At 38.1% G+C, this 13,408-nt stretch overlaps 1 protein-coding gene and 2 long non-coding RNA genes across 3 annotated transcripts; 2 read left to right on the top strand and 1 right to left on the bottom strand.

The window, feature by feature from the left end:
* Positions 1-2,208: 2,208 nt before the first annotated feature.
* On the bottom strand, positions 2,209-3,496 carry LOC125489954. Its single transcript, XR_007267359.1, has 3 exons — positions 3,365-3,496; positions 2,704-2,863; positions 2,209-2,397 (listed from the first exon to the last, which is right to left on the bottom strand). It is a non-coding gene; the product is annotated as an uncharacterized LOC125489954 (long non-coding RNA).
* A 528-nt stretch (positions 3,497-4,024) lies between these two features.
* On the top strand, positions 4,025-7,622 carry LOC105398085 (ctenidin-1-like). Its single transcript, XM_048627673.1, has 3 exons — positions 4,025-4,157; positions 4,458-4,744; positions 7,457-7,622. The coding sequence occupies exons 1-3, from the start codon at positions 4,143-4,145 to the stop codon at positions 7,527-7,529; spliced, it is 375 nt and encodes a 124-aa protein (XP_048483630.1). The 5' UTR covers positions 4,025-4,142; the 3' UTR covers positions 7,530-7,622.
* A 3,072-nt stretch (positions 7,623-10,694) lies between these two features.
* LOC119690516 lies at positions 10,695-13,208 on the top strand. Its single transcript, XR_005253605.2, has 2 exons — positions 10,695-11,147; positions 12,809-13,208. It is a non-coding gene; the product is annotated as an uncharacterized LOC119690516 (long non-coding RNA).
* The last annotated feature ends 200 nt before the right edge of the window (positions 13,209-13,408 follow it).

The following is a 13,408-nucleotide window of genomic DNA, read 5'->3' as shown; positions in this document are numbered from 1 at the left end:
CCTTAAATTGTCCTTCGTCCGGGCAACGCCAGCCCGGAGGCGGTTTAGAGTTTTCCATACAGACCACTCTTCACCCCCTCCAGCAGGCAGCTCCTCGGCTGGCTGGACAAACTGACGCAAGTGGGAAGTATCGGCTCTCCAGCGGCTCAACCTGAACTCCTGCGCTGTCTCGTTAGTCAGCGGTTCGGTTGTGACGAAGCTTCTGCGTGATTTAAGGCGCTGCTGCACTGGAACATGACCATACAGAGGATGGCGCAAGTCGTTCAGTTGTTTCAAGCGCTCTTTGGCCGCAGCGGCCTGTCTGCGAACCGCTGGCGGTGCTATTCCAGCCAGCAGGTATAGCTTATCAGTCGGAGTTGGTTTTAAGCAGCCTGTAACCAGCAAATGAAATGGTGGTAGATTATGACTTTTGACAAGTAATTCTAATATTCTACGTCAAAAAATAAACGATTTCATTTCATTACTGTAACTGCTCAGTAACTTTTGTAATCCTGGCGGAATTATATCGTTATTGACCTAAATAAAAGTCGTGTCGTTATCGATAAATCACGCTTCGCTTAGCACCACACGGTGAAAAGATTTCTATAAGTAGCGTATTAAACTACTTTATCAGTTGATAAAGGTATCATGCAACCGGAACAGGAATACTTATAGAGCTTCCACTATGTTATTGCATTTTTGACGTTTCCTTATGTCTGGTAAGTAAAGTTGGTTTTCCTTTGCAGTCATCAAATATGTATGGGATTTTGAATGTCAAAAAACCAATAATACAATGGACAGAGTATAGTAAACTTGTTCAGTAGAATCGGTCATGTATTGTGTTGAGTGTTGACCCTCGCCAGGCGATGGCTTGTTTACTGCGTCGCTACACTGTACCGGCAGACTGTTGTTGATCCGATTCATCTGATGTGTCACAGACAGGTGCACAGTTCGGTTCAAATAACTTGAATGTTCCTGAATGTTCCTGAATGAATATGCGGTTTGTTAGTTTGACGAAGCACAAAAGTGTAATCGCAGTCAACTTCAAAAACATTCAAGTTGTATGGAAAGAACTGTAACATTGTAACTTGTAAGATTTACTCTATTCTGAAGTTATTATGAGCCTTTGGCAAATGAGGAGCAATTTTTATCACAAATAAATAAAAACATGTTGCATAAACAATGTACAACGCTGTTGGTTTCTTAAATAGAATAAATAAACATTCATTTTTTTTTCTAAATGTTTAAAGCCGAAGTTGCTGTTACTAAATACCTAGGTACATAGATACACCCTACATCATTATTGCCTATGACAGGTTTATCATTATAGTTTTTTTAATATGCACCTTTACTGATAAGGTGGTCCATTATACCTAGACAGTAATAACTCTATGGATAATTAGGGCACTTATAAATAGCTATAGCTGTAGTATGTCACTTGTTTCCTACACATTTAACGCAAGATCATTAACATGGTATGTTTTGTGTTACCTATGTATAGCAACTACCTTATCATAACTTTCAAAGTTCAGAGTATATTAAAAAACTAGCAGGGTGAAAATAATATCAGTGCTCGATCGAGGTCGATGATTCTAAACATATGTATTTTTTAAAGTCTGGATTGCAGTTTTTTTACCGACAGCATATTTGATTGAATTATAATATTCCAAATTAATATCTACTTACAGAAATTGCTGCTAGCAGAGTTATTGCTATGTGTGGCGGTAACTACAGCAACAGCAGGCGCTTCGGGTGAAACAAAAACAAATGAAGATCCGGTGCCTCTCTCCACTCCCGACGAAGTGAAGCTAACTAGAGCCAAACAGCCTAAAGACGACTCCAAGTTTCTGGTATATGGCTTCAGCGGTGCCGCCAATATTGGACCCAATGTTGGGCAAAATGTATACCGGCCTCCGGTTTTCGCTGCAGTCGGTTATCCGTACGTGTATGAATATGGATATGGAGCTTTTGACCCAATGCCTGGTCCTGGAGCCTACATCATAAGGAATGATAAAAAGCTGTGAAGTAGTAAATGATGTGTGTGTTTTTTTGTAGCGCCTACTGCCAAGTACAGTCTATGTCTACATACTACGTATTGCCTACATAATTCTAAATTACTTAACTATAAGTATATGCCTGTGTGATTCCAAAATAAAATTACTTATACTAAAATATACTTAAATTAAAATGTTTTATGTTGCGTGTGTGTGTGTACTAAATAACTCTACCTTATTTAAACCTCAATAGGCGTTATTTTTATTAAATAAAAATTAGTTTACAACATTAACAATAAGAATATTTTAAAACTTTAACATAAAATGCATAAACTGTGAATAGTTCTAGCCACTTCTGGCAAGTGGCGCTACCCCCTCCTGCGACCGCCGCCCCTGCCCCGCCACGACCCCCCGCGCCGTCCACCTGGAAATTAAACAAGTATTACTACTTATTTATTTTTTAAGTTGTAAATAAGTATAGGTACTGTGCTATAAGCTTGACGTGGTCAGTAAAAAACTTGACTTTTATTCCGTCGTAAATGTTAAAAGAGGATTATTGACAATTCCTTTAACTATCGTGTCTAAATAAACTTAAACTATTGTTGATAATGTTTTCCCGTGCATTAAAAGTGCTAGATTATCTCTAAAACAATGGAGTTTATACCCACAAACCACAATAAACCCTGTACCCCCACGCTTCCTTTAAACTAAAACATCACAATAATCTTACCCATCCACCTCTGCGGTGACCTGACGACCCTGGTGGCGGGTCCTGCCAGGTCGCCAGGCGCGGCCGCTCGGTCCACTGCCGCAGAGGTCGCCGCCGCCGCGGAGGTCGCCAGCGCCAGGCAACAGGCCAGCGCCACCACCACCCAGGATAGCCACGTTAACTGATCATTTGTACAATGAAATAAAAAGGGGTAAGTTAATTTTATTTATATTTCAATTGTAAACAGTATGGGAAATATCCTGAAATAAAGAATTTATTATTATTATATTATTAATTGCTGATGTTATTAAAAAAACGTAGACATAACCTACGCAATGGGGAGAGTACCTAGTAGAGTAGGAATTCGAACACCGTAATACACTCACGAGCAATGGAAAAGTTCCAGTGACAATAACACCAAATCATCAGAATATTACCAACTAAAAACGTAAATATTTTAATCAAAATTTAAATTAAATGTTGAATGTGAAAATGGGTCATTTGGTGTCGACATTTTGTAAGGGGAACTTTTTCATTGCCCGTGAGCAATGTTTGCGATGCAGACAAAATGACAAACTTTTAAAATTGAAAATTATAATTAAGTCTTTAGATTGTGAAGGTACATGCAAGATTTATGAAGAATTTTGATTATTGCTTTATTATTTAATTGAGGTATTCCTACCTTCATTATCATTGTAGGCCGCAGGGAGCCGCTGAAAGTTTCGCCTCACTCCTTATTATGATGCAATGCCGCATCAAACGGCTCTTTATAATCTTAAGCCTATTTACGTCATATAGGGTAAATTTTCCTTTTAAAATTACTTATGTACCTAGGCTGGTATGTATGTCGCGCTAACGCATTAAGATAATTGCATAATATGTTGTGATGTTTTATAATTGGCATCCCATTATCTTCTGGATATCCAGATTTTATGAGGTACGCCCACGAACGATCTTTATGAGTTAGTCTACCAAGTACTTAGTGCCTAGATCAGTAATTTTTCATAGTTGAAGACTGGCTGTCTTGAAATAAACCGAGTTCATTTACCTTAGAGGAAGCACTTATTTCATCAAATCCTACTACAAACCAACATCAGTCTAACAGTTACCAGAGTCTAGATTAGAAACAATAAGACACTACAACCACTTTAAATTTTAAATAACTGACGTCTCTAAAGAAGTACTCTCAATGTTTTATTACGATTAGTAGCAATTAACATTTACAGTATCTATAGAAATCAAAAGGACTCAATTGAATTCGAACCGGTTATGCAGATATGCATTGTAGACGCATTCATTAAGTACATTGAATTCTTGAAGTATGTTTACAATCATAAATATCATCATAAAGTATAGTCCCGGGAAATTGGAATAAATGTACATTTACGGAATCCTATATAAAGTTAGCAATTTTATTTTACTCCAGTACAGTTCAGACCTCCGTCCAATTGGTAATCATCATGGCATTGTCTAAGGTAAGATTCTAACTTTAGCTATCCCATTCAACCCAACGGGGTCACTGGGGTAGGTTTTTAGTACTTATAGGAAGAGGGAATAACGTTAAGTTATACGTGTAATAAATACATTTTTACTCCTAAACAGTAATAACCTAGGTCATAGAGTATGGTAGTCTCATTTTAATCTAAATTTAAATGCAAGTAATTTTCTTTAATTACTAATTCAAGGACAACTATTAGCTTAGCGTATTTATTATTAACCTCAGTTGGATCCCACGATACAATTATGTTTGGCATTAATTATACGTCTTATTTCAGACTATTATATCTCTGGCGATGTGCGTGGGGATCCTGGCCGTGGCCCTCGCCGATCGCTCCCGAGGTGGACTCAGCAGCTCCCAGGGGGGCGGGTTTGAAATCGAGAGCGACCGACGCATCAGCGGCAGTCGCGGCTCCAGCGAATCCTCGTCCGGAGGGCGGCATTCCGGCGGCCTTTCTGGGGGACGCAACTCCGGCGGAGGACTGTCTGGAGGACGTCATGGAGGCCTGGACTCCCTGTCCGGAGGATACCAGTCCAGTGGAGGCAGCCTCGACAAGCTGAGAGGAAACTGAAACCAATAAATTTTGTGAAAGTATATTTCGTTTAAAAACTGTAAACAAAGAAACCGTTCAAAAGATTATTAATAATCTGAAGTCCAACGCACAAGGCATTGACCGTATTGCTATAAACATGATTTCTCTCACCTTATCCCGTACTCTTGACATCATTACATTCATTATAAATTATTCTATCTCGACTTTTACTTTTCCAGAATTATGGAAAATCGCACTCATTAAACCTATCCCGAAAACAACCTGTCCTTCTACATATGGTCAACTAAGACCGATAAGTCTCTTAGCTTGTTTGTCAAAAGTCCTAGAAAAAACTGTTAGTTATCAAATGACACAATACATTGAAAATAATGGCATCCTACCGTCTGTTCAATCTGGCTTCAGAAAATTTCGTAGTACGTCAACTGCTTTACTGGACGTAGTTGACAATATCATCGCATCTCAAGACAGAGGAAAGGGTACCATTCTGACCTTGCTAGATTTCTCACGTGCGTTTGACACCATCAGCGTTCCACGTCTGCTAGCCAAGCTATCTTATTACGGGTTCGATGCCGACACAGTAAGATGGTTCTACAACTACCTCAATCAAAGGTCGCAAATAGTAAAGTTAACTAACAGTAACGGAAAATCCCACAACTCCTTGTCGTATCCAGTTACGAGAGGTGTACCTCAAGGGTCTATCCTTGGACCCCTATTGTTTGTACTTTACGCTGCTGACGTAGTAGAGAGCATAAAAAATTGTAAATTTCATATATATGCTGATGATTTGCAAATATACCTGTCGTGTACTCCAGATGGCACCGTGGACGTTGTCAATAAAATAAATCATGACTTAAATATGATAGTAGAATGGTCCAAGAGGAATTCCCTTCTACTTAATCCAACAAAGTCTAAATTTCTTATTATAGGCTCTAGAAAACAAGTACAGGGTATTAAAGCAAAGAACCCCGATATAAAGGTAGCTGGGAAATCTATAGAACAAGTTACTGAAGCTAGAAATCTCGGTATCTGCTTCGATTCCAATCTGCGTTTCGAAAAACATATCCTGTGCTTAGTTTCAAGTTGTTTTTATAGACTAAAAGTCCTGTACCGCATTAGACCTTACATTAATACTGATTTGCGTATAAAACTATGTGAGAGTTTAGTACTGTCTAAATTAAATTATGCAGATACGGTATATGGACCTTGCCTTTATGCGAAAACACAACGTCTGCTACAGCGGGTACAAAATGCTTGCGCTCGATTCTGTCACGACATCCCCCCCCGGGCACACGTCACTCCCTTCATAAATAACAGTGGATTGTTAAAAATAGCAAGCCGACGGTACCTACATTTTGCATGTTTGTTGTTTGGCATAGTACATAGACACATACCTGAATACCTTTATGATAAACTAAGGTGGTCCCGTGACTTCAATATGTACCGTACGAGAGCCTCTTCATACCTGCTCCTCACTCCTCAGCATAAGACTGCCATATTCAAAGCCTCGTTCTCCTTTAATGCTACTTCCTGTTGGAACCGCCTAGACCCAAGCTTGCGTAACCTGAAATCAGTTGCATCATTTAGGTCAAAGTTAAAGCGAATGCTCCTTTTAAAACAGAGATCGTGTTGGTGAGCCTGGCCATTTAGCAGTAGCGTACTTAAAAAAAAAAAATATGTATTTATTATTTGCTTACGTTAGTGCGTTACATAATATTTATATACATTTATTTACAATATAAGTATGTGTGATTTACTTACTGGCATTCTCGTCACGACACGTGGAGGGTACTAGTTTCCCACTCAATCCCACGGGATCAGCCCGCAAGTCTATGCGTTTATCTTCCTTTACATAATATCATCAGGAATACACTTTTATTCTGACGAAACGTTAACCTGAAACAAATATTATTTTTTACGTATATGTACTTAGGCCTAATGAATGATGCTCTAATACAATTAAATAGTTATTTCGTTTATATTATTAAAAGTAAATTAGTTATTTGTTAAATGTGTTGTGTAACCTTTGTCTTACCTTTTTTTATTTCTCAATATTATCCGTTATTGAAAAATGGATCTTGTGTGGTGCTAATTGTGTTCCTTTTTCACTCACACTGTATCTATTGTGTTTGTAAAACTGTTTCACCGTAGTGTTCAGCCGACGGCACGGGCTGTTCTGAGCGCTGAAACAAGCGAGGCGACCGGTGTGACCGGTGTCGCTCGCCCGCTGAAACGCCGAAGGCACATTTACCCTCACTTAGTATTTTTATTTGTTTATAACCATTAGAACCAAATTATTGTATACATGCTTGCATTATATATTATGTGTATGTTTTTATGATTGTCATTATATTATCCAGTATTGGTATTTAAGTATAAAATTTATGTATAACCGTATACCTATAAACAGTATATTTTTATAACAGTAGGTCAAATTACAGTCACTCTAGGACGCGACTGAAAACCAGTGCCGCGTCAGGTGGGTGGATGCCACCTCATCTGTAGCGGTGTAAGCTGAGGCGCGGGCCTTTTCGGTGCTGGACAACTCACACCATTATATATATTTATTTTTTTTAACTATTCTTAATGTTCTTTTGTTTGTTTGTTTTACTTTTAATTTTAATTTCGTTTTTTGTTTTATTTTTTGTGTACTTATGTTGTTATTATTTTTTGGTGAGTGGTGCTAGACACCGAATAAAGAATTTTTATGTTTATGTTTATGTTTTAAACTCTAGAGGCAGCGAGCACAGTGATACGCGAAGAGGATTTGAATCTAAATCCAACTCCAATCGCTATTAGATTTTTGTTTCATGATTGACCTTTCTGTGTGTCTTGGGAATCTTGGGTTTACTGGGTATTTTAACTCAATAAAATACTAATAATGACAGCTTACAATATATTTTATTCATTTTCACTAACGACTATATAAAAACAAGATAGGTTATGATATAGGTAATCAAGAAGCAGTTACAAACGAGTCAACAAAATTAAACTACCATAATAGGTAACTAAGAAATAATCAACGAGATGTATCTATATGTAACATTTTGCGTATTTAATATTATTAATTTAATATATAATTATAAAACTGTTATAATAAATAAATCACTGATTTAATTAATGAATTTAATGATGAAGAAACGAAAGGGATGAATTTAGATTGAAACTATTATAGATAAAGTGTATGGATTCGGGTCATGCGCTTATGCGATGTGTATTGAAACAATGGCTACGATAATCATAAAAACAATGGGAAGAACAGAAATAACGAACGATTTTGTGTATTCTGCTACAACAATACAAATTGGAAACCTTTGAAATTCATGGTTCATAACAATTTATCATAATGAGATAAGTTAACCTAACAATAAATAGTTCATCTAGATATCATCATCAGATTCTACGGCGTTTGAAGCGCTTATTATTCCTTAGGCTTAACGTATTTGCTGAGCGCGGCCTCCGCGTTGCCCAGCATCTTGGTGAGCGCCTGCACGAGCAGGCTGCCGAAGTGCAGCGCCATGCGCGTGCGACTCACCACCGGGTCCGGGAACTCGATCTTCAGCTCCTTCTCGTTCTTCGCATTGAACTCTATCCCTTTGAACACCGGCGGCGGCGGCGGCGGCGGCGGTAGCGGCGGAGGGGGAGGGGGCAGCACTTTTGGCTCAAACTCCTTCTTCTCCTTTATCTTTTCCGCCTCCTTCAAAAAGTCAAACACCGGGAAAGACTTTTTGATGTCCGTGTGGAATAGACTTTGGTACTTCATCTGTGCCTTGATGAGCTCTGGCGGCGGCGGCGGCGGCAGCGGCGGCTTCACCGGGAACTTCACCAGGTGCGTGGGGGACACCTCCATCTCGTGCACCTCTGCTGGTAGTCGGGAGAACTCGTCCCTTACTTCTTCATCGTGTTCGAGCTCGCCTCCTTCATCGACCACCTCGTGCACGGCCTGCCTCTTCTTTATAACATGACTAAGTTTTGATTTTTCAAGCAGATGTGTTAGTCTTTTGATAAGCTTCTCTTTCAAATGGTGCTTGGCTAGCGGCAACACCAAATGTCTGTTTTCCACATCCTCTGCTGCACGGACATCACTGAGTACAATCCAGTTGATGGAAACAATAAACACTATGATCTGAGTTAAATACATTTCACTTTATTTCACTTCTCATTCACCTTTAATTTGAAAATTCTAGTTCAATAAAGACTACGCTGGAGTACAACTAGCCATATTGCTATCGATGGATGGAATACAAAATTTCCAGAGAGATAGATTCTTTTTAACCAACAGATAATGGAGTCAATTAAATTGTGCAATAATTTAGTGAGAGTAACTCGATAGGTATCCTTATCTAGTCCTTAATGACGCTTTTTCGTCACGCGATCTAACTCTATTGTATTTAAATATTCATGTTTATTGGCGCCACTGATGCAAAAGTCAACACTGTTTTGCTAATGTACACCTATAGGCCCCTAATTTCTACTCTCTTGCACACGATATGTCTAGTATTCTAAGTCAAACATTTTACATAAAATACAAGTTACCAATAGGTCTCGATTGGAGGTTATATCGAAAAAGCGGAAATCTGAGCATAATCAAATAATAAATTCAACCTGTACTATATTAGCAATCACAATATAACAGTTGCCGGGTATAAAGCAATAACCATTAATAAAGCTATAAAAAGACGCAGCATTATAAATGTTAGTCAGCCTGTACTGACTAATGCTTGACCTAGACTTGATAGAAAACTATTGTTGTTCTTTGGAATCTCCACGGGAAGCCTTACTTTACTGCCTCATCAGTGACGTTCAATGTAGTTCCGACTTCCGGAATAAAAACCTTTATAATTACTTTAACCATTAAGAGATTCATGGTGAAAAAAAATTATACTGATTTTGCAACACTGCGATAATCCTAACTAATATTAAAAATGCGAAAGTAACTGTGTCAGTCTGTCTGTCTGTTACTCTTTCACGCCAAAACTACTGAACAGATTTGAATGAAATTTGGTATACATACGGTCTAGTCCCTGGGAAAGAACATAGGCTACTTTTTATCCCGGATTTCCCACGGGAAAACTTTTTAAGGCGAAGCGAAGCGCGCAGGAATAGCTAGTATTAAAATATGAGCTAAGTAGTAGGCTTAAACTGTGATATTTATGGGGCTGCACTTATTTTAAAATATGAGGGGCTAATTATAATGTTTCGCTCATTTAAAATCATGTGCAGTGCGTAGTTAGTATGTTTCACTTTCACTAGGCTCAAAGTGTTAGGTGAGTATTATTCATGCTAACGTATGTTTGTATTCGAAAGTCGAGTCAAGGGAATCTGCACGTGAGCAGAATGACTCCTCCTCCAACACATAAGTGGAGTTAACAAAACAGACAGAAGCAGGCGAGCTACAATTTTCAAACAGATATTTCAAAGCTTAAAAACTTAACTTTGAAATCCTATTGTATCTTAAGTTCATTTTCGAACAAGGCACCAAGATATAAAACTTCCGTCATACTTTGGTTCGTATGTATTCCACCACCTCATGCGTTCAGAGAAATTAACACAGAAAGCTCCATCGCCAATTGACCTCAACCGGGTGTCATGCATCAATGAATATTTTAATGCGGAGGTGACATAGATACAACCAGTCAAGAACGAGTTAAACTCACACGTACATAGTTCCGTGATAATACTAAATGAGAATCTATACTTGCCTATTAACCTAATAGGTCCTACCAAAAAATGTAAGTTATTAAAAATTTCGTCTAAATTTCTGCAGCATTTGCAGAGAATCTACATTTATATTTAAATGTATTGGCTGATGATGATGTTTTTAAAGACGTAAAATAGAAGGCTCTATCTATAACCGCTAGGTATATTTAATGACCAGAGGCAGATTTCCAGCAGTGGATGACGGTGACAAAGTGAACTAGATTTGTCAAATTTTACGCTGCGGCTAACATATTGTTACAGGGATTACATTTTCAGCAGATTAAATAACATGCTGCCCTCAATATTTTGAATGCAGCTGTGTTTCTTGCCCTTATCTCGGTTTAATTCATACTTACTCCTTATAAACCAGTTATTACGTAAAGACACAGTCATCATTCGACATACTACCTACCACGAATTCGAAAATGGATCCCCGACGGCGATGCGAGAAAGTGCAGCTGGCGTGGCGCGCACACCAGCAGTTGCGCACCGACCACGCAAAACAAAAGCCTGTCACACTGGCAGCTACTAATAACAACAATAAAAAAAGTTTGAATACAAAACACTGGCTGGTGATAAAGTGTTAATGCTCGTAATGGAAGAGTTTTGTTAATGTGAAATTGAAATGGAGGTGCTCTTGGATAATCGAAGCTGACGCGGTGACATGAGCTATTGAATAGCTTTGTTGGGACATATACCATTGGATTACAGCCTAAGGTGAGCTTTTCATTTGACGTGTTAAGCCAAGGTTATGTTAATCTCAGGGTATGGGTAATAGATATTGAAGATGCTATGTTTTGGCCAACTCTGTCACACAAAAACTACATCTATAATCAGGAACCTGCCCTGACTTCATTTCGAAGTAAGCTAGAATTTAGATGGTGGGTAGCATTTCATTATGATTAATTAATTATTTTCATTTTTTATCGGATGTGCTGACCTAAAATGATGTGTGTTTGAAATTAATATACCAGTCCATACTTGATTACTAATTTAAATACTTAGTAAGTAGGTACCTAGAGGTGCATTACCTCTACATTACCAGATTAATATCCCAGTACTTCCTAGTCCACTCAATTGAAATATTTACTGGGTACTTACCTAGAAGTACATACCTTTTACATTACGAGATTACCCATAGGTACCAAAATTACCTACTCAACTGCAATAACCCGCTGCAACTCAGCAACCTCGTTCTTGAGTAAGATCATAGCTGATTGTCCAGTAATTTTTGATTTCTCGAAACAAACTAACTTTCCTTTCCTAAATAGCATACCTCTACTACACCATGGCTCGTGACCAATTGCCTATCGTCTATGATAGTTTATTGCTAACGATAGCGATGTATATTACATTCACGAGCAATGAAAAAGACTCGGTGATAAAATCACCAAATTACTCCTAGAAACGGAATAGGATAGCTTAATGGCGCCTTCTGCAACATTGGAGTAAATTCAAAAGTGTATCAGGATATTGCCAAATAAAAACGTTAGTATTTTGTTAAATTAATAAAAGTTTTTATAAATTGGAGGCATTTATTTTGTGAGTGAAATTTTCATTGTGTGTGATTGTGTGTGAGTGTAGGTATATTATGTGGTGGGGTAATCAGCTGATGGACAGTGAATACGCATCAGTGACAAAGCCGGCATGATCCACTTCAGATGCTACGCATATTTAGGTCATTACCATCACATTGTCACAGCATTCAAAATAGCATATAATTACACCACTTAGGTTATAATTAAGTTCTTAAAGTAGATACCTGCCGATATCTCTACAGTTATTATAAATAATGACAATGGTTCGCAGTAAGTTGTTGTTACTCGGCGGTACAAACATTAAGTAAGTATGTATCTTTGAGAAAGGCCGCCTAATTAACTATGATAATGATAACAATGACAAAACAATAGCACACACTTTCTTTTGACACACAATGTGTGTTAACTAGGAAGAACGGAGAGTAAATGCGAATCGTTTAGAAGATTTTACGTAGGTAATTATAAAATTGGGTGATAGAAAGGCTCCTGTATTTTTTTCACGCTTACGGAGCCTAATTTTATTCAGAATTTTGTAAATTGTTGCTACTCTTTCTAAGATCTGTGATCTACACAATACAGACGTATGCGTATTTTATCTCACGATTTAAAAGTAAGCCATCTTTTTGCTCTGACTATTGTTAGATTTCTAAACTTTGTATATGGTGCAAGTATGTTACTCTATAGTGACATGTAAACAGTACGGATCATTATACAGCAATGTTCCATATCAATTAACCGAAGTTAACGAGGTTGGATATCTTTGTAAAATTAAAGGTACCACTTGTTTAGGTAGGTAGAGATATTCTATAATAATATAGCAGTGACGTTTTCAATTTACAGAACAATGGCGACCAGACTTCTTCTTTCAATGGTGGTACTCCTCTGCAGCTATTCGACCAATGGCGTTTCAGGCTCAGGCTGGTCCACCAATGAGCTGGATGGAAACGAGCCTCGAACCTTCGGTCCATCACTCATGGACGCTATCTTCATGTACATGGACTCCTTGTTCGGCAAAGGAGGCGTCGAGTCTAACATCATGCGGGAAATATTCAACCTCCTTGATGATGAAATTATGGTTTTCGACAGTCAGGTCGGATTTGCTGGCTAGGTCTGTTATTTTTAAACAGCATGCAGTAAGAGCTAATGTGATAGTTTTTAAATTCATTAAAGGTTACTTACCTATTAAATTATTAATTAGATTTTAATTAGAAAGAAATAACATTACACAATATTAACTAAGTACTTTTTGTTTTATTTCCCCATCAACTACAAAATACTATCGTTACAGTTTGTCATCCGTTCCAGCAAGGCATTTCATGATTTTGCGGTTTAGATTCGAGATGTGAAGTATGTTCGCCTGGGCTTTTCCCTGGTGGATTGACATCTAGAGGCCCGTAGGGTCTGCAGCCCTGACCCGGAGAGTAAAAGCATTCGATGCGA

Source organism: Plutella xylostella, chromosome 19 (genome assembly GCF_932276165.1).
Source record: "Plutella xylostella chromosome 19, ilPluXylo3.1, whole genome shotgun sequence".
Classification (NCBI taxonomy): domain Eukaryota; kingdom Metazoa; phylum Arthropoda; class Insecta; order Lepidoptera; family Plutellidae; genus Plutella; species Plutella xylostella.
Note: the sequence above shows the minus strand (reverse complement) of the source record. Positions and strands in the feature narration are given on the sequence as shown.

Excerpts from the sequence above, each read along its gene's own strand:
- LOC105398085 (XM_048627673.1), top strand. Across the intron at positions 4,745-7,456 it reads AGCCTCGACAAGCTGAGAGG|AAACTCTAGAGGCAGCGAGC; the intron begins AAACTGAAACCA and ends TGTTTATGTTTT.